Source organism: Mus caroli, unplaced genomic scaffold (assembly GCF_978045245.1).
Source record: "Mus caroli unplaced genomic scaffold, Mus_caroli_1 scaffold_3, whole genome shotgun sequence".
Lineage (NCBI taxonomy): Eukaryota > Metazoa > Chordata > Mammalia > Rodentia > Muridae > Mus > Mus caroli.
In genome coordinates this window covers 82323578-82345171 of record NW_028227258.1, presented here as the reverse complement: position 1 = coordinate 82345171, position 21594 = coordinate 82323578, and the positions used below count along the sequence as shown (strand labels likewise).

The 21594-nt window shown below is 42.7% G+C and overlaps 1 protein-coding gene across 1 annotated transcript in view; it reads left to right on the top strand.

Annotated features, from left to right (window-relative positions):
- The first annotated feature begins 1852 nt into the window (after nucleotides 1–1852).
- Gask1b (golgi associated kinase 1B) overlaps nucleotides 1853–21594 on the top strand; it is a 65390-nt gene continuing 45648 nt past the window's right edge. Inside the window, exons 1-2 of the mRNA XM_021158640.3 lie at nucleotides 1853–1998; nucleotides 2780–3925. Of these exons, the coding sequence (XP_021014299.1) occupies nucleotides 3019–3925 (907 nt within the window). The 5' untranslated portion in view covers nucleotides 1853–1998; nucleotides 2780–3018. The remainder of the gene's footprint in view (nucleotides 1999–2779; nucleotides 3926–21594) is intronic.

The following is a 21594-nucleotide window of genomic DNA, read 5'->3' as shown; positions in this document are numbered from 1 at the left end:
CCAGAAGGTCCTTTCATCCATGCTGACTCCTTTAACCACAAGGGGGAGCCCTCAGGGTGAGCGCTGTTGTCTGACTCTTGGATGTGGACTCCTCAATACTGAAGATGAGACCAGTTCCAGTCTGCACCACAGCAATTGAGGGGCAGAGCCATGTTTGTTCCCTTTCTGACTTATCCTTCGCTGACCACACGGCTTAGCTCCTGTTAATCCCCATTGTGATGGAAGGAGGAGAACGATGAATTGAACCTTTCTTTCCTTATAAGGAACATTATTTTCAGGTAAGGGAGGAAACAGCCGAATTTATGAGCACAACCTTCTGCTTCCTAGGTGCCCCCTAAAGTTGCCTTTAAAACGTCTGGAAGAGGCTTCTGCCAAATGTTTAAGTTTTTAATTTAATACTTTATGTTGTTGAAAATAGAACTTTAAGAACTCCCACATGCTAAGCCAGTGCTCTATCAGCAAGCCACACCTCAGCTCATGGCTTTCCTTTGTAAAGGCTTACTTAGGTCAGTTAATCTTTTGAATATGCGTAAAGCATAAGATAGCTATAAAAAGCAGTTCTGAGCCGGGGCGTGGTGGTGCGCACCTTTAATCCCAGCACTCAGGAGGCAGAGGCAGAGGCAGGTGGATTTCTGAGTTTGAGGCCAGCCTGGTCTACAAAGTGAGTTCCAGGACAGCCAGAGCTACACAGAGAAACCCTGTCTCGACCCCCCCCCCCAAAAAAAAGCAGTTCTGCCATTGTCCAATCTCAGAAACTTCTGAGATACTCTCTAGAAAACAAATTCATGTCCATAGAGTTTGCTTTAAGAGTTTTGGAGCATAAAGAAAATGACTTCAGCGCCTTTCTCATTAAGTTTAGCCGAAGCCAGCCAGAACTTTAAGGTTCCTGTCCATCTCTGATTTGTCGCTTTTCATGATGTATTAGAACTTTTAAAGAGGAAGAATAGTTTGAGAATGGGAAAATCTTTGCTTTTTTTTTGGCATTGTAACACGATATTTTAAGGATTATACAACATCATATTCTATTCTTTTCATTTCTCGCCACATCACAGCCTTTTCTCTAAAAAGGGGGTAATCGTCCCTATCCCATTTGTGGCTTCTTGTTTGATTCTGTTTGCTGCGGAAGCAGAGACAAGTAAGCCCAGTGAGACCCCAAGGTCATCTGATCCTGCCTTTGTGCCAGGACATGCAAATGACCCAGGCCAATCACTAACCTGTTTTCAGAAGACCTCCAATCAGAAGGGGTCCAGGCTGCCTTCTGAGGGCCATTGCTGTGTTCATTTGCATGCCGCCAGAGCCTTCTCATCTTCCCCCACCCCACTCTTATCTCACGCTTCCGTTTCTCTACTCATTTTCAGTGACCCCCTTCTTAGCTTTGTCTACCTTTCCTGGCCGTTTTTCCCCCACCCAGAACTGGTGGGAGACAAGTGTTAGTCTGCAAACAGCCCAGATGTAAGGTAAGTTGCAGGCCCTGGACTCTGGTGTCTTGTTTCCCCTTCCCAACTCCGTGGGGTCAGGCAGGGGTCAGTGAGCGCTCCTCATTTTTCTAAGGTATTTATTTGGCAACAGGGTCTCCACCAACTCCAGCAAAACACTTCAGATCACTTCAGCTTCCCAAGGCTGACATTTTTGTGTCGCTTAGCAAATGAGACACTAGAGGGCTCCCAGGGGCTGGAAGGAGCAGAAAGTTGTTTGAATGTAAACTGGCTCTGAGCTGTGTTTGGAGAAATTAAAAATTAAATTTTATTTATTTATTTATTTTTTTGATCATCTTAAAAAAGAACCCCACGTGTCTGAAAACGGTGCAGCAGCCAGTTTACAAATCATTTTGCTCCACTGTTAGAAGGCGGCAGCTTTTAAGGCTGAGCTGAGATGTTTGAAAGGTGGAACACCCTTGACCATGAAATATGTTCTCCTTACGCGCCTCAGCCTTTCATAGTTCTGTGCATTAGAGTCAGGAATTCCATTCTTCCTGGAGCTAAGCGTGGGGCCAGCTGTGTAAGTAAAGTTTTGTTTTTCTTCTTAAACAACCTTTCCCCCCTATTTAAAAATGTGAAGAAAAAGGCAAAAAAAAAAAAACCAAAAAACCAAACCAAACCCCCCCCCAAAAACCTAGAGATTCTTTTCTTTCATTTTGCTCTCTTTAGTGTAAAGAAAAGAAATAAAAAGTAATTTTGTGTGTGTGTGTGTGAGAGAGAGAGAGGGAGAGAGAGAGAGAGGGAGAGGGAGAGGGAGAGAGAGAGAGAGAGAGAGAGAGAGAGAGAGAAAGAGAGAGAGAGAACTCACCCTTTCCAAGTTATATAGACATCAAGGGGTAGTTAAATAACAATTTTAGATATGGAATATATTGTGAAAACAATGTGGAACATTAGTTAAGAGAATATGTTTAAATATAAACTCACTACTTGATATTTTTATAATATATATCTTACAAAACTTAGGGTGCCTATAAAAATCTTAAAAAGTATTTATTTCTTGTCTTATTTCTGAATCACAAAAAGGGGGTCTGCAGGGGATCCTGGTTGATGACTTTTAAGAGTTTTGCTTCTCAGATGTAGTGGCTTTAACTATGATCTATCAAATGCTCTTTGCAGCTTGTCTTCATTACTTTAAAGTAAAATCAGACTCACACACCTATCTTGCTTCCGCATTTTAAACTTTACACCAAACTTGGTAGAATTTGTGGAAGGAAAGGGTTACTCGCCTCTTTCCTCTTGTAGAGGAACTGAAATGGGTTGAGTTAGTGATTCAGTCAACTCTTGTTTCCATTCATTCCCAGAGTCAGCCCTCCTTTCTCCTGGGAAAGGCTGATAGGAGTTTAAAAGGCTTGCGGTGGCCAGTTCACAAAGCGTTCCCAGAACCCGCAGCAGCGACCCTTCTCTTTTACCTCTCTGCCTGTTGGAGACCACTTAGATAGCGAAGCGGACTGGACGGCTGGATTCAGGAAGCCATGAATCATGTCACCCGGAGCCAGCTGCAGACTTTAAACTTAGTTCAGCATGTGGAAGCGGCAGAGAAATGACCTGTCCAGACAAGCCGGGGCAGCTCATAAACTGGTTTGTCTGCTCCCTGTGCGCCCCACGAGTGTGTAAACTTTGGAGTAGTCGGCGTCCCAGGACCAGACGGAACCTCCTGCTGGGCACTGCCTGTGCCATCTACCTGGGCTTTCTGGTGAGCCAGGTGGGCAGAGGTTCCTTTCAGCATGGGCAGACGACTGACAGGGGACCACCCAACGGCCACGACATCTTCAAGGTACCCTTCCCGGAGATTCCCCTGGATGGTACCCTGGCCCCTCCAGAGTTGCAGGGCAATGGAAGCACATTGCAGCCCAACGTGGTGTACATTACTCTACGCTCCAAGCGCAGCAAGCCTGCGAATATCCGTGGCACGGTGAAACCCAAGCGCAGGAAGAAGTATGCGGTGGCATCTGCAGCCTCTGATCAGGAGGTGCTGGTTAGACCATCCTTTATACAGCAGGAAGTTGCACGGGCAGCATATGCTGAAGTACCTGGCTATGTTCAGGGTTACCTAACCAAGGTTGGTGAACGACCCTGGAGGGTGCTGCATGGTCCTGGAGTCAGAACTAGAGGTTCAAACTTGCTGCAGCCTAGGGCCCGAGAGAGCAACATTAGGATTTATAGCGAGAGCGCCCCCTCATGGCTGAGTAAAGAAGACATCCGCAGAATGCGCCTCCTGGCTGATAGTGAGGTGGCTAGCATCCTACCAGCGATCTCTAAGAGTGGTACCCGCTTGCTGGTGTTGGAAGGGAGCACCTCAGGCTCTGTGCCTGGCTGCGGGCCTAGCCCCTGTGGGCTTCTCAAGCAGCCTCTGGACATGAGTGAAGTGTTTGCCTTCCACCTGGACAGGATCCTGGGTCTCAACAGGACCCTGCCATCTGTGAGCAGGAAATTAGAGTTCATCCAAGGTAACAGATTCACTTGCTTCTTATTTGCAGCTGCTGGGGATTTGGGATCGTTTCTCCTTTCCCCCACTCTCTCTGAATTATTTTCCCCACCCATGTTTCCCATTTGGACAGCAGCAGCAGCAGCAGCAGCGTCATTTTCCCCTACGCGTGGCATTCTTCTTCTTCCCAGTCTGGGGGTGTTAGAGTTCTAATGCACAGCTGCACTGGGCCTGTGAGGGAAAGCCCACACTGCAATCTTTGCTCTCCATTTCTCTCTGTGCACTTTTTCGTGGCATGTTAAATCTAATTAAAACTAGTGACAATTTGCACGATGACAGGAAGCCAGGGTACAGAGCTTGCTGACAGCCTTGCATAGAACTTTATGGGTTTCTATGGAAACTTCCTTCCTAGGATGATTTAAAGAGTAAGGGGTTGGGGAGGGCGGGGCATAGAGAAATGATGTCTCAGTGGTTAAAAGCACTCAGTGCTTTTGCAAATCACATACATGCACACGCACACTCACACACAGGGTGTTTCACAACCGCCTATAATTCATGGGTATCCAACACTGTCTTCTGACCTCTATTGGCACCGGTCTCTGGAAATGATCATGCCACACAGAGGATACTCTCTGAATGAGAATGCCATGTCGGGGACTTGTGTTGGAATGTAGAACCACCTAGGCTGAAATGTTAGAGCATCTCTCTTCAGCTGTGCAGTGGCAATACTGTCCACCTCATGAAGTTGATGGTAGCTTACACATAGACAGCAGTTCTTGGCACCAACCAAACCTTCAATAAGCGCTGGCTATTGCTGTTATTCCACTGAGTGAGCCAAGTACCAAGTTCCTTGAGTTGCTTTGGGCCATCAACCCTCAAAGGTCATTTTCTCTTATGAACAAACTAGCAATAGAACTCTTCTAGTTTGACTGTGCCTATTTTGTGCCAGAATTCCACTTGGACATTTGATTCTGTTCCCTGGGTTTCTAGAATATCAAAACCCCTAAGATTCAGTTTGAAGAAGTCTCTGGCATGGTCCTCGCTCCAGCCATATCCAAGTGGCAGTTTGAAATAAATGAATAGAGTCACAGCCGTGGCTCAGTGTGATGAGTTCAATCGTAGGATTTTGTATCAGATGGCTTCAGTGGTTGTTCTTGCTTCAATATCTCTTCCCTTCAGTGTTTTAGAGTCATGAAGTCAGGTCAGCTTCCTCAGGAGCATATGTATGGACTCACCTGTGCATCATTTCATACAGGTGTTTTGTTACAGTGAGGTAGGTGACAAGAACAGGCCAGCTCCAGCATGCAATGAACATTCTCAGGTTTCCCCTTCCTATGGTGCTTATTTTCTCCTGATTTCTGTTGGGTGTGAATTTCTCTGTCGGGACCACCTATTCTTGTAACGCAGTCTTAGTTTTACGTGAGCAATGTCTGAGCTCTGAAAGAGATCCAGCTCATTCTATATAATCCTATTGTGTTATCTCTCCCTTCCCACTGGCCTCTGTGTCTGGGAGGCAGCAATGTTTCCTGTATTTTTTATTGTGTGTCTCGATCCCACTGGATTCTATAGCATACCGTAGACACTCATGGAACACATCGAATGAATGCAGGGGTTCCTTCTTGCCTTGTTTCTTTGATGCTTGACGGCAAATCTGTACCTGACTCCAGCTTCTAATGCTAGGGACAGGCATTAGTATTTTTATCCTAAATCCAGGCTGGGATTCATCTGGAAGGACTTCACAAAAAGTTTACTGTGGAGGCTAATGACAAATGTTCCTGGTAGCCTTGTTACAGCACAAATAATAAGGCTTATAGATGTATTATGCTGAGCACCATCAGCATGGCATGTTGATATCAGGCTAGCATGATTTAATGATGGGTTTTCTATAGGCAGAACAATATGATTTGTTTAAGTGGTATGGTTTAGTCTAGAAATACATCTTCTTATATGGAGGAGAGAGCAGGTAGTTAGCACATCTTGTATGTATGTAGTGTGTCTTAAGGACTGTATCTATTCTTTGACCTTTACTTGTATTTATGAAAATACATTTATGTCTCAGACAAGGAAGATAGTTTGCCTGAGGTGCAGAGTTAAGCATTTGGGTTATCTTCCTGACTATCCAAGACTCTTACACAGTTGGCATTAAAAAAAAAAAAAAACACCTTAATTTGAGATGAAAGGCAAGTCTGTTTAGAGTCATAAAAGGAGAATGAATTCTTGAGACCATAAGGAATAAAGACTCCATTTTCTCTGGTTTTCTTTCTTTTTTTTATTAGATATTTTCTTTATTTACATTTCAAATGCTATCCTGAAAGTTCCCTATACCCTCCCCCACGCCCTGCTCCCCTACCCATCCACTCCTGCTTCTTGGCCCTGGCATTCCCCTGTACTGGGGCATATAAAGTTTGCAATACCAAGGGGCCTCTCTCTTCCCAGTGATGGCTGACTAGGCCATCTTCTGCTACATATGCAGCTAGAGACACTAGCTCTGGGGGTACTGGTTAGTTCATATTGTTGTTTCACCTATAGGGTTGCAGATCCCTTCAGCTCCTGGGTGCTTTCTCTAGCTTCTCCATTGGGGGCCCTGTGTTCCATATTATAGATGACTGTGAGCATCCACTTCTGTATTTTCCAGGCACTGGCATAGCCTCATACGAGACAGCTATACCAGGGCCCCTTCATCAAAATCTTTCTGGCATATGCAATAGTGTCTGGGTTTGGTGGCTATTATGGGATGGATCCCCAGTTGGGGTAGTCTCTGGATAGTCCATCCTTTTGTCTTAGTGCCGAACTTTGTCTCTGTAACTCCTTTCATAGGTATTTTGTTCCCTATTCTAAGGAGGAATGAAGTATCCATCCACTGGTCTTCCTTCTTCTTGATTTTCTTGTGTTTTGCAAATTGTATCTTGGGTGTTCTATGTTTCTGGGCTAATATCCACTCATCAGTGAGTGCATATCTAATGACTTCTTTTGTGATTGGGTTACATAACTAAGGATCATATCCTCCAGATACATCCATTTGTACAAGAACTTCATGAATTCATCGTTTTAAATAGCTGAGTAGTACTCCATTGTGTAAATGTATCACATTTTCTGTATCCATTCTTCTGTTGAAGGACATCTGGGTTCTTTCCAGCTTCTGGCTATTATAAATAAGGCTGCTATGAACATAGTGGAGCATGTGTTCTTATTACCAGTTGGAACTTCTTCTGGGTATATGCCCAGGAGAGGTATTGCTGGATCTTCCGGTAGTATTATGTCTAATTTTCTGAGGAACCTCCAGACTGACTTCCAGAGTGGTTGTACAAGCTTGCAATCCCACCAGCAGTGGAGGAGTGTTCCTCTTTCTCCACATCCTTGCCAGCATCTGCTGTCACCTGAATTTTTGATCTTAGTCATTCTGACTGGTGTGAGGTGGAATCTCAAGGTTGTCCTTTACTGCTTTTAATATTCTATCTTTATTTAGTGCATTTGTTATTCTGATTATTATGTGTCAGGAGGAATTTCTTTTCTGGTCCAGTCTATTTGGAGTTCTGTAGGCTTCTTGTATGTTCATGGGCATCTCTTTCTTTAGATTTGGGAAGTTTTCTTCAATAATTTTGTTGAAGATGTTTGCTGGTCCTTTGAGTTGAAAATCTTCATTCTCATCCACTCCTATTATCCGTAGGTTTGGTCTCATCATTGTGTCCTGGATTTCCTGGATGTTTTGAGTTAGGATCTTTTTGCATTTTACATTTTCTTTGATTGTTGTGCCGATGTTCTCTATCGAATCTTCTGCACCTGAGATTCTCTGTTTCATCTCTTGTATTCTGTTGCTGATGCTCGCATCTATGGTTCCAGATTTCTTTCCTAGGATTTCTATCTCCAGAGTTGTCTCCCTTTGGGTTTTCTTTATTGTTTCTACTTCCTTTTTTATGTCTTGGATGGTTTTGTTCAATTCCATCACCTGTTTGGTTGTGTTTTCCTGTAATTCTTTAAGGGATTTTTGTGTTTCCTCTTTAAGGACTTCTACCTGTTTAGCAGTGTACTCTTGTATTTCTTTAAGTGAGTTATTAATACCCTTCTTAAGGTCCTCTACCAGCATCATGAGATATGATTTTGAATCTGAATCTTGCTTTTCGGGTGTGTTGGGGTATCCAGGACTGGCTGAGGTGGGAGTGCTGGGTTCTGGTGATGGTGAGTGGTCTTGGTTTCTGTTAGTAAGATTCTTAAATTTGCCTTTTGCCATATGGTAATCTCTGGTGTTAGTTGTTATAGTTGTCTCTGGTTGGAGCTTGTTCCTCCTGTGATTCTGTTAGCCTCTGTCAGCAGACCTGGGAGTCCAGCTCTCTTCTGAGTCTCAGTGGTCACAGTACTCTCTTCAGGCAAGCTCTCCTCTTGCAGGGAAGGTGCACAGAGGTCTGGCTTTCCCACCTGCCTCCTGGCTGAAGATAAAGGCCCGAAATAGGGCCTGTCCCAGATAATGGGTTGCCTCTGCAGTCTGAGCGCTCACCTGCACAGACTGGTCTCTGAGGGACCCAAGACACAAGATAGTTCCCTCACATGCTCTGGAGGTCAGAGCCCTCCCAGGTGGTCACCTCTCCACATGCTCTGGTCACCTCTCCTGGATGTCTGCAGCCCCAAACAGGGCCTGTCTCAGAAGCTGTGTGGTTTCTGCAGTCCACTCCATCACCCTCTGCAGTCCGCACTCTCAACTGGGCAGACTGGTCTCAGATGGACCCAGGAGACAAGATGACTCCCTCACCTGCTCTGGGGGTCATAGCCCTCCTGGGTGGCCACCTCTCCTCTGGCGGGGAAGGTGCCTGGATGTCTGCAGCCCAAAACAGGACCTGTCCAAGAAGCTGTGTTGCTTCTGCCTGTCTCAGAAGCTGTGTCGCTTCTGCAGTCTACTCGCTCACCCTCCGCAGTCTGCACTCTCAACTGCACAGACTGGTCTCAGAGGGACCTGGGAGTCAAGATCTTTCTCTGTATTTTTATCCTAAGTTTTCAAGTCTTTCTAGATTTCACCAATCAGCTTCTTTAAACACATCCTTTAAGGGGCTACAAGGCATCGCTTTTTCTCTCCGTATATGTAACAATCAGAATCCCAGTCATTGAATACAGTATCACAGGTGACCAACACTCATGCACACATACAGGCTGCAGAAACCTCTTCTCTTAAGGGAACAGCAGCCTCCATTGTTACCATGGCTCACTGAGTGTCACTTCACACCAAGCGCCATGTTGTTTTAAGAACTGAGTCTCCATTATCCCATGAAGTCCACATAAAAGCTTTTGGAAGTGTTCTCAAGTCACAGGACTTTGGAACTCCATAATAGGAAGTTGATGAATATGAAGATAGAAGGCCAGAATTTTTGTCAAAAGCCCATGGTATGAAAGGGATTGTGTAACATTCCTAGGGAGATACAAAGAAGACCCCGAATGGCTTACCCACTCTTGGTCTCCCAGTAGAAGCTATCCATTGATCCGGTCCAGTGATAAAGAGAGCCCCAACTATCAACACATCTCACCTCACCATAGGTTTATGCACTGAAATTAGAAGTTCACTTAATATAGCTAACCTAGGCCATTGTTGTTCAGCCTGTCCCATCTTAAGAATGATCAGGTAGCTCGCAGGAGTATTTGTACTAGACTATAGCTGGGCAAAATCGTCTACCACCAAGCTTGTTTTATAATAAAGGCTCATATACACACAGAGATGTGTATTTGATGAGATGTAAAACATAATATCCAAATAATACCTGCAATATAGTATGCTGGAGGTTGTTGGTTGGCCATGATCACAGTCACAGTCAGATGGCTAACTGGGGCTCAATGCTGCCACTTGGCATTGCTAGAAAGCATCATCACATACTAGTCTAGCAGGCTAGCATCAGAGGTTAGTCCAGGGAAATATAAAAACTCAAAATTTTAGATATGATTTCTACAGAGTACTCTCACACCATCATAAAGTTGAAAAGTTGTAAATTAATTTGAGCTACGGTTACAGGGACTGTCATTATAGACCATCTTCAGCAAGTATTTTTCAAGGTTAAAAAATTAAATTATATGTATATGTGTATTTGAGTATTTGGCTTATGCATGTGGATGTAGTGTCCTCAGAGTTCAGAGCAGGGCACTGGATCCCCTGGAACTGGAGTTGCACATGGTTTTGAGCTGCCTGATATGCTTGCTGGGATTGGAGTTCTTTCCCAAAAGTAATATGCTCTTGTAACTACTGAATCATCATCTCTCCAGACCTGTCTTCACAATTTTAAAAATTGATAAGAGAAATAGTGATTCAATCATCACAGAATTATTAGCTCAGATTACTCGTGGACTGGTTCTTGGCTTTAGGATGATATGTTTTAAATGAATCTCTTTAAATATAAAAATATGTATTTGAAATCCATGGACTTGCCAATACTTATTCTCAGCTACTTTCTGGAATGCTGCAAAGCTATTCTAGAAAAGGAAAAGAGTGTATATGGGAACGTTTGTAATTAGGTAGGGAATGTCAGAAGCATGCCAATGTACAGGATCTAGTCACTGCTAAGGACACAGATTTGTGTTCTATGGCTGTCTTTGAGGGAGGTCCAAAGCTAAAAGTAAAGCATCTTTTAAAAAAGACCCAGGTTTAGTCCCTCTTTAAGCCTTTAAGATTAAGAACGGTAAGCCCCTGATGAGGAGAAAGGGGCTGGCTGGACACCTGTTTAGGAAAAAGAGCAAACTACACAGTTGCTGCAGGCTAATAGATCTAACCTGTAAAACTGATTAGGCCCAACATGGCCAACTGGGATGATGCCTAAGAGTCCTTTACTAAAGGGCCTCGGGGTCCTTTATCAAGGTATCACCAACTGTGCACTTGCCCAACACGGACAACGTCCTCCGTTCAATACTAAGCACCACAAAAAAATGAATAAAATAAAATATCAGTAACATCTGATATGTAGAATTGGTAATAAACATAAAGACAAGACATTCCATGTGCTATAGCACTATGTGAGTTCTAAGTGTAAATTATTTGTAAATGCATCTTGCTGCATCAGACACTGTGACAAATGTGGGAAATCACATCTAAGGACAGAAAGTGGCAGAAAACCCCTTCCCGTTCCTGCCATTCCTTGCTTTTCTCTACCTTAATTATCAATGAATGATCTTTAAGTTTGTCTATGAAACCAGTGATCTAAAATCCCAAGGATCCACCCACATCTTGAGAAAACACCACCCACCCTTGTGTCTGTGGTACTGTCATTGCATTTTTAAAATAAAGGCCAACTTAGTTTTATATATAAAAAAATAATGAAATGTAACAGGATACTTTTTTACAGTAATATTCAACTTGTCATCTATTAAGGCTTAGTGCTAGACGTAACACAGTATATAATAATGGTGTGTTAGCCATGTACATAAGACAATTTACTACCATGCACTTGGAGTCATGATGCATTGGGGAATATCCATATGAAGATAGAAAAGCTACCCACTGAACCCCCATTTTATTTTAAATAGAGAAATTCTGAAGCTGTATAAGGTTATAAATTTCTCCCCAAGCCAAATGGTTAGTGATTAGTAAAGTTGGAACTTGTATCTGATTTTTCACAGGCTAATTCTTCCACAGATTGTTTCTGTAAAGCAACCCTATGTTTTAAATACTATCTGGGACAGGTATGGGATAATGACTAAGCTGTACCAATTTTTGCATGAGAGCTTCTGACTGTGCTACTATTTATTTATTTATTTTTATTTTTATTTTTTTAAGTTCAACAATATTACTGTTTTTGCTAGGAGGAAAAAGTACTGATGTATCACTCTGAGCATTGCTGTATTTATTTTTAAATGGAAGCTAAAATTCTGATATTTAACAGATTTTCTTGTTTGGTTTGAACAACCCTGAGCAGGAAAATATGGTTGAACATGTTAGTTTGTTTTCTGTCTCTCTTTTCTTGTGCAAGATTCTCAAGCTATTGCAAAGGGCATCAGGTACACATGGTGTTGGGTCAATATATTCAGGCAGCTTTTTGAAAAAAATTAAAAATTTTAATCTAGGGTAAGACAAGGCAGACTATGACCATGTGAAAGTCAATGCATTTAAGGAGGAAACTCAGGGCTGGCAAGATGGCTTAGCAGGTAAAGGCATTTGCTGTCAGTCCTGATGACCTGTGTTGGATCTCTAGAGCTCACATGGTGGAAGGAGAGAAACACTGTCTGAAAGCTGTCTTTTATCCTCAACAAGAATGCTGGCATGTTCTCTCCCACAAGAATGAGTGAGTGAATGAGTGAAAAGATAGAGAGATAAAATGATAGATAGATAGATAGGCAGACAGATAGACAGATAGATGGATAGATGAGAGATGAATGAATGGAAGCCCAATGCCATCTGACCTCTGAATTAGGAGCATTGCCAAAGCTCCCCTTGAGTCTGCACATTTCTGTGAATGGGTCTCGGGAACACCATGTGGGTAGCATTTAAGCATCCTGCTATTTTTCATACCCAGCATGGAAGATGCATTATGTATGCTTTATTTTTAGGATGCTGTTTTATTGCCATGGAGCTGTCATACTGAATTAAGGTAGGCTAGTTCCAAGAACTCTGTGCAGTGAGCTGCTTCGATGACAAACTACAGGCACCCCACAAACCTCCATTTAAATTCATTGTGGATCCCAAGTCGCTCACTGTTTCCCAACTTGCATTGCCTCTTCTTATTACAGAGCAGGAGAAATATATTGTGTGCTTTCTTTCTGTCTTTTCAACTTTCCCGAGGAAGCCTTGGGAGCCCGAGCTGCTGGTGTATCTGCCAGGGTGGAAAAATGGCAGCATTGCTTTTACTGTTGTTTCAGGGGTCAGGTAGGGATGGAATCCATTGGCTTGGAGTTCTGGCAATGCCTCCCCAATTTGAAACACACACTGGTTCTGATTCCTACAAACCCTTGACACGTCTGCAAGCTTTCTTAAAATATTTATTTAGGAGTGTACAATCATGGTTTATTGTTGAAATTTCTGCTCAAAAGCACATTCTGTTCTTTATCAGAAGAGCCCCAGGGCTATTTCTTTAGCAATCAAATTGAGCTGGCTAGCTTAATACTTGCATTCATTTGGGGACAAAAGTGTACTGAGCGTCCCTCCCAAACATCACTGGCTGGCTGCAGTGTCCCCTTGTTCGCCCACTACATACCTTCACAGACACACTGGAGACCTGGCAACCTTGTGTTATGCATCTGGAGTGTCTTCCTTGATCTCACAGTGGGCTAGGACAGGAGCAACAATGAGTGGTTGTTATGGTATTCACACTGTAAACCTGTGCCTCAACTCCATGCAAATCTACTCCTCTGTTAGGGCGATATTTATCTGTATTCCTTTAACAGATGTTTACTGATCACCCACTTTTTACTAGACACCCTTCCAGTCCTTGGGGCTGCATTTCTGTACAACATAGCCCAGGGGAGGTATCCTTGTGGACCTGACATGGCTTAGTCTTGTGAGAGTGACTCTTACTGCCACTGATTGCAAGTTTCAAGCAACATCCCCCTGACCTCAAGGCCATGACCCTGCTTTCTCTGGACTGATATGTTGTAGCTCTGGGTTGGTGAAAGGAATGCACAGGCTCAGTAGGACCAGACAACCTTTCTTTCCTTAGTTAAGGGTCAATGCTTATGACTTCAGCACTATTTGCCTGTAATGAGCTCCATCTATTGGCCCAGAATTTGTCCGTGAAGGGCTGTCCCAGAACTGGGGCAGGGAATAGGACTTCCCTATTTAATAGCCATCCAATTCAAATAGCCTTGTAGCTGAGGGTGAATACTGGCACTATGTACTGCCTGGGTTTGATTCCAGATCCAATAACTTATTGATCCTTATTTTTTATGAGCATAATAATGATGATTAGAACATATATACATTTTATAATAATATTTAACCTGGCCTTGTCACTAAAATTGTCTCTATAGATATTCTCAAATATTTATAATAGGGCCCACTGCATACTTATAATAAATATAACTTTTTATTTTCATCTAGTTTCTAAGCTGATTTAGCATCCTGCAGTTTGCTTTTTAGATTGTCATAGTTTCTTTAATTTTACTTGAGTTAAGTAAATGGTCACCCACAATTAATTCAAGGCGAGTCCCGTAGCTGGCAATGGCTGATACTTTTTTTTTTTTTTTTTTTGGAACTGAGAGCGCTTTCCATTCACTATCTCATGTGTATATATAAGAGTATCATACACATGATTCCCTTGTGGTACTGATTCCCTGTGAAGAAACTGAAGCTTAAAAGTTAACACAGGTTTCCGGATGCTGCATAGTGCAGCTGATACAGATGTGAGCTGGGAGACTTCAGTAGCCTGATTCTTCATCATCCTGCCTTGCTGCCTTGGCGAGCAGTCATGCCACAGGAGGGTCTCCAGTGGTTGTATCCCCATTCCTCAGCCATCCAGATTGTAACCTGCTTTCAACAGTCTAACTGTCCTGTCTCTCCTGAGTATGGCCCCATGCTTTCCCAGTACTAGTCTCATATCAATGTACTGGGGTCAGTGGGTGTGCGTGTATGCGTGAGGGTTTCCACCCCTCCTTTTTTGTTTGTTTGTTTGTTTTTGTTTTTGTTTTTGTTTTTGTTTTTGTTTTTGTTTTGTTTTGTTCCAGAGTCCTGTAGCATCACGGATGCGTGAGAGTCAAGCATTAGTTGGCGCGAATGAGGGCACAGAAAGCTTTGCCCATTTCCCAGCTCCAATTCTCAAGTTTCTCCCTAATCCTTCTCATTCATTTTCAGGGAGATCTTTGGAATCGAGGATTCCTGGTGTCTCACAGCAGCGGCATTTCTGTTCTGAGTCCATTAGCCATGTCTTAGAACACACGAGTTATACAGGACATTGGGGGATTACGAAACAAATCATTCATGTGTTCCAGTTGTTTTTAGGTTCATTTAGTTTGTGTGATGTGTGTGTGTGTCTCGGAGGACGACTTCCAGCGGTTGTTTCTCTTTCACAATGTGATCCACAGTGTGCACTTTAACCCACTTAGCCATCTTGCTGGCCCAGAATGGTCTCTTAGAAGTCACTGTGGGTAGAGCAGGAGCTGGGATTGGTGTGGAAAGGCAGACAGTCTGAAAGGCTTGTGAAGGCAGCCCGTCCTCAGGAAAATGCGGGTAGTTGTGAACTGGAGATTGGGGCTGGAGGAATGAATGAAGCGGGACAAGTTTGTCGTAGATGGGCAGTATGTCCTTTATCCTGTGAGGACCCTGAGCTTTGTTTTCAGCATGCGGGGGGATGGGGAGTTACTGAGGGATTTAGAGAAGAGAATGATATCATTGGGCTTACGGGCTTACATTACAAGGCTGCCAGAAACTCCTAACTCCTTTAACTGCATGAACCCCAAGACTCCCCAGACTAGGTTATGCAAAGGCAAGGAGAACTTTACCTCCCAAATATGGTTTTTTGAATCTTTGTAGAGCCTGGCACCCTTACCATAGCCCCATCACCCTGGGAAGCCAATTTGATTTCTGTGGCACTTTTTTGTTTGTTTGTTTGTTTGTTTTTTGTTTTTTTTTTTTGTTTTTTGAGACAGGTCTCTAAAACCCTGTGTGTCCTGGAACTCACTATGTAGACCAGGTTGGCCTCAAACTCAAGAGATCCACCTGCCTCTGCCTGCTGAGTGCTGGGATATTGGCCACACCCAGCACTGATTCCTGCATTTTAAAGTCAACACCAAGACAAGAAGAATCTAGGGGCTTCTAGTGGTGAAGAAGAGGCTCTTAGGGAGTGGGTGCTCAGGGTCGCTCCACAAGCAGAGGTTCAGAAGGAAGGGTAGTTTTAATAGTGGAGTGGATAGTTTGTTTGCTTGGGCAGGTCATGTTGGACAAGTCACATGGCTTTCTTCCCGGTTCCCAGGCTGCACACTCCCCTGAGCAGTTAATCAGCAATGAAACACTGGGACAAATTGAGCTCTGTTCAACCCAGAGAATATTTGAATACACAAACAGACTTGGTTTGGTTTTTTTGCTTGCAGAAGTGGTCTAAATTACCTAAAAATCTAATGCCTCTTTAATTGTAGTTTTAGTTGATAATTCTGTATACTTTTGGGTTATCATTAGGTATATAATATAGATACATAATATATAATTGATAAATACTCTTAATGTGGCATGGTAGGCTAATTAAACCTATCACTTCAGACACTTGGTATTTCTTAATAATAAAAACATTTTAGCTGTTTTTTTAAAGTTAGTTTGAGACACACGATGCATTTTGATTTTGGTCATTACTCTGTGTAATAAATCATGAATTTTTAAAAGCGTTCTCTATCTCTCTCACACATGTATGCACATGGGAGTGTTCTCACCCCTGCGCTCCAGATGTCTTGTGCCTTCCTCTGTTACTTTCCACTGCCCTCTTCTGAGACAGTGTGGAGTTTGGTGCTCATTGTCTTGGGTAGACTAGCTGGATCTACTTAACCCTGCCCCCACCTCTAACCCAACTCACAGCACTAAAGCTGGAGGCACATGAGGCGGCCACACCCAGAATTCAGGTCCTTAGGCTTGTGCAGCAAGCGCCTTATCCCCTGAGCCATCTCCCCTGTCATGAGATCATTCAATCTTCTGGTCTCAGCTAACTGAGACTTGGCATTCTTTTTGTCATCATATGCCCCCAAGTCGTCTAGCTATTCTTCCTAGACTCGAGCAACAAATTTTTATTCTAAGAGTTCAGGTATTTTAGTGTCTACGTATGGGATTGTGTAGATTCTGTCTTTGTCTTTCTGTCTTGCTTTGCTCAGGCCTCCTGTTTCTTCATGATGTCCTGTGTGACAGCATTTCTCCTGGTTCAGACTGAATAGTATTCCACCATGTGGTCATGCGGGTTGTCTCCACAGCTTGGCTATGGTGAAGGATGCTTCAGTAACCATGTGAATGTAGACTTATCTGTGCAATTCTGGTTTCAGTTCCCTGGAGATCATCTAGGAGTTGGCTGATAAGAGTTGTATATTTTCTTTCATTACTTTGAGGACCTTGCAAACCTTTCCCCACAATGCTGGATTAATTTCCCTTTTCACCAACAGTGTCTGAAGTTTCTCCCTTCTCCAGGATTTTGCCAGGAGAATTTTTTTTTTTTTTTTGATTTTTCAAGACAGGGTTTATCTGTGTAGCCCTGGCTGTCCCGGAACTCACTGTGTAGACCAGGCTGGCCTCGAACTCAGAAATCTGCCTGCCTCTGTCTCCCAAGTGCTGGGATTAAAGGTGCGTGCCACCACTGCTTGACATAATAGTCATTCTAATAGATATATAGTGATGTCTTTCTGTTCTTCAATTTACATAGAAATCTATTTCCAAGACAAATCCTGAGCTCCACCGCTTGGTTAGTTTTGTAGCATCTACACATATGGAAACTACATAATCTTGTCTCTACCCTTTTTCCTTCAAAATGAATAAATAAGCAAACTTTATAAAACCTTATGAAGATTTGTTCCCTTGTTAGACTTGTCAGAGCTGGTGTTGTTTCATTGGATTCACAAGTCTTGCAAGAGGAGTTGAGAAAGTTCTCTCTATGCATCTTGGGGAGGTTAGTATCTTACTCAGAGTGTTAGGTCTTGCCTCTGGTCCTGAAGAGACAGTGCTGGCTTCAGGATAGAAACAATGTGTGACTTTTTTGTTTACCCTATCCTAGCAAGCCCTGAGCTGCTTCTCAGCAAAGCTTCCTCTTCTAGTGACCTGTGACTTTCAACCATGTGTCCCGGAGCTCAGCTTAGTCTTTAGTTTGTCACTGTTCCTGTTCATTCACGTCTTCCTTTTAAAAGCCATGCTATATGCTTGGTTATATTAACTTCTAAGATGTGTAAGGTTCAGCTCTTGCCTGGGAACCCAAGGGAGTTTACTCTATCTATCTATCTATCTATCTATCTATCTATCTATCTATCTATCTATCTATGCACTCTTTGTTCATATTTCTTCTACCCCAAACTTGGGACTACATAAGTCTAGAGAGTAAATGACGCTTTTAAATACCTTTTAAGTGGATAGACGAATTAACAGTACCAAAAATCTAGACTATATGTGAACTTTCATCATCTCCTTCCAACTCACTCATCTCTCAAGCCTTTCACCAATCACACATTCCTATTTGGGCTTCCCTCACACATGCTAGCTTGTCACGAGCTTCAAGCTGAGAGATCTCACCTGCCTGGTCACTTCAGTCAAACTGTGTACATATAAGTAACATTATACAGATGGAGCAGGTTATATATAGGTCATTTAGGAATGTATTTGTACATACATAAATCCATGCAATAACAATTAATGAAAAACAGAGTCCATAAATTTGAAGAAGAGAGGGAGGGGTATATAGTAGAGTTTGGAGGGAGGAAAGAGAAGGGAAAATGTAATTATATTGTAATCTCAAAGATAAAATTAAAAAGTAGAAATAAGTGGAAAAATTGTACACACACACACACACATAATCTGAGAGTAAGAATTAGAGAGAGAGACACAGAGAGGGACAGAAAGACACAGAGATACACAGAGAGACACAGAAAAACAGAGACACACAGTGAGAAAGAGGGACAGACAGAGAAAGACAGAGAGACAGAAAGACAGAGGGACAGACAAAGAAACACAGAGAGACATGGAGACAGAGAGACAGAAAGGGACACAGAGAAAGGGAGAGACAGAGACAGAGAGAGATGGAAAGAAAGGGAGAGACATAGTTGCAGAGAGAGGGAGAGAGAGAAAGAGAGAGAGAGAGAGAGAGAGAGAGAGAGAGAGAGAGAGAGAGAGAGTTGGGGGAGAGGGAGACACAGAGATTGTTTTTAGTACTCTTGGGAATGCTAGGCAAAAGACCTACTAGTGTGCTCAAGCCCCATTCCTGGCTATTTTGAAATAAGGTCTCTTTCAAGAGCTCAGGCTAACTTTTAATCAGTGATATCAACTAGACTACCATGAACTCAAAATGCTCTTGCCTCAATTTCTGTATGTTCAAATCGGGTGGGCACCACATCCAGTCTACTACCTTTGAAAAGATTTATTTTCAAGTTACTTTTATTTATGTGTACTCTTGAATACATATGTGTGTGTGTGACACCTGTGAGCTGGTACCCTTGGAGGCCAGAAGAGATAAGATCCTTGGGAACTGGAGTTGTAAGAGTTTGCGAGCTGCCAGATGTGGGTGACAGGAACTGGACTCTGATTCTCCAAAAGAGCAGCAAGAACTAAATGATTGAGTCATCTTTCCAGCTCATACATTTACACACACACACATACACACACACACACACACACACACACTCTCTCTCCAAATCCTGCTTTTCGAGACACTGGAGAATAATGAATTTAGTAGGACTTAACAAGTTTGCATACCTAGACATTTTGTACAAGGCCTTGGAGAAATATCCATGGACACCTTATTGCTTTTAGCAGTGGGCAATCTGCTGTAGCATAAGGCTTTCTGCTGGCAACTTGTTGATGCTTGTGATGGAGCCCCATGGAATTTATTTCCTGCAATGAAGATGCTCCACCGGTTTTGACTGGCCCATGCTTTGTTTTCAAGGTTCTGTAGAATTGTGTTTTGTGAAAGGCCCGATGCTGAACTCTTACTTCCTTTCAGTCTCATTCACAAGGAGGCTTGGAACGCGGCCCATTCGATAGAAAGGACTTTTGATTCACAGCTCAGAACACTTTTTGCTTATTTTTGTCTGGTGATAAATACGGGCAGACATTCACACTCCACCAGCATGCTTGGCCTGCCCCTATGGTGTAGCAAAACCAGTCAGCCAGAGTTTAAAGTGAAGGGCATTTAATGCATGTAGACAAAGGAGATTGTGTAAAGCATACATCCTTGGTTAATTTTCATCTCCATCTCCCCCCAAAGAATGTCTTCTTTGTGCTGTTGAGTCAAAAATGACTAAAGAGAACATCAAAATTCTGAGGAGATATTCAGACATTGGAAGAGAGGAGTTTTTACTGGCAAGTCTCATTTTTAAGACAGCTGTGTAACCTTTAATTCACACGGACATCACACATCTGTTAAAGGCTGCTTCCCACCACTCTTGACAGTTAGAATTTTATCTCTTTGCCATTAAGATTTCTCCAGAGAGCACAGCACTGTATCATCTTGACAAATCTGAATGGAAGGAGATGAACACTGCTCATTTCAAAAACCCTTCAGGGTGAGTGCGTTTAACCAGGCAGGCTCCTGTTTGCAGAGACTGTTTTCCCATCATCCCTTCCGATCTATCAATGCTCCTTTACTCTTCTTAAAAGCTGTATTTTATATAATGTGGGATTCTCCTCTCAGTGGCACTTACTGTGCTGGGATCTGCGTTTACACCGACAGATATTCTCACCCATTGGGTTAGACACTCTTGGCTCTAATGGGAAGATGAACAGCAAGCGAGGAAAAGCAAGAGGACTGTGCTCCTCCACTCACCAACCAGGGAGCCTCAGATCACTGGCTTTCTCTGTTCTCTGGGAATCCCTTTCCCTGAAAGGCAGGGAAGAATAAGAATGTTTTTATGTTTTGCTGGGGAAACATGGATGGCCATGAAGAATAATTTATTGTACCTATTTGCTGAACCACTTTTGGCAGTTTGAGAAATGATTTATTAGCTATCAGGATAGAAAGTGTATCCAATGAATGTGTGTGTGTATGCCTGTAATCTCAGTATCCATGAAGCAGAGATGGGAGGAAGGAAGAAGATTCAGGTCCAGCTCTGGCTACAGCAGGAAGTCTGCAGCTGGGTGATGGGAAGAAACCATGAGCTGTGGTGCTGCACACTTTTAATCCTAGCATCTGGGAGGCAGGATCAGGTGATCTCTGAGTTTGAGGCCAGCCTGGTCTACACAGCAGATTCCAGGTCAACCTTGGCTATATGGTATGATCATGTTTCAAACCAACCAACCAACCAACCAACCAACCAACCAACCGTCCAACAACAGGAAAAACAACAAAAACCATCAAAGAATTTGATGACTTATCAAAGAGATTGATAAATTCGTGGGCATACAGCTTGTGGCCAAAGATGGCCCAGTACCTATTTTGCTTTCATAAACTGATGTCTGCAATTTTACATGGCTGAAAAATAATAAAAAGGTTGACAATATTCCTGTGACAATTGAAACTCATATGGAATCACACTTTAGTATTTACAAAAAAAAGCTCTGTTGGCTTAGGCATGATCAGTTGTCCCTTTACAGTGTGCCACTGTGCCACTGAGCCAAGCATATAGCTGAATGGCTGTGGTGGAGACCACATGACTGGCACAGCCCCAAATGTTTATACACTGCTATTTGCATAGTATGCAGACCACTGGGCTACATTACTGCAGATTTACTGCATAATTACATCAGTGCTACTCAAATATTTAACTGTAGAATAAACATCCGTACTATAATATTTAATGATACAATTATGAGAATCCACAAATTTCTATTTTTTTCTTTGTGGAATTTTTGCTTCTTTATCCTGTGAAAACTTTATGCTTCCTGAGCGCAAAAAAGTTGGCACCTACTTGTTTATAATTTAGCTTTAGGCTCCAAAACACTACCTGGCATATAGCAGTTGCTCAGTAAGCAACAATGGTTGGGTAAAAGCTTATGTTTTAGAAGACTGTTGGAGGTGCATGTGTAGAAACAGCTGCTATAAAATCATCCTTAATTATGCATTTATGCTAAACACTAGGATGAGGGGGTTTATTTATTTGCTTTAATTTTTCTTCCATTTTATACGGCAA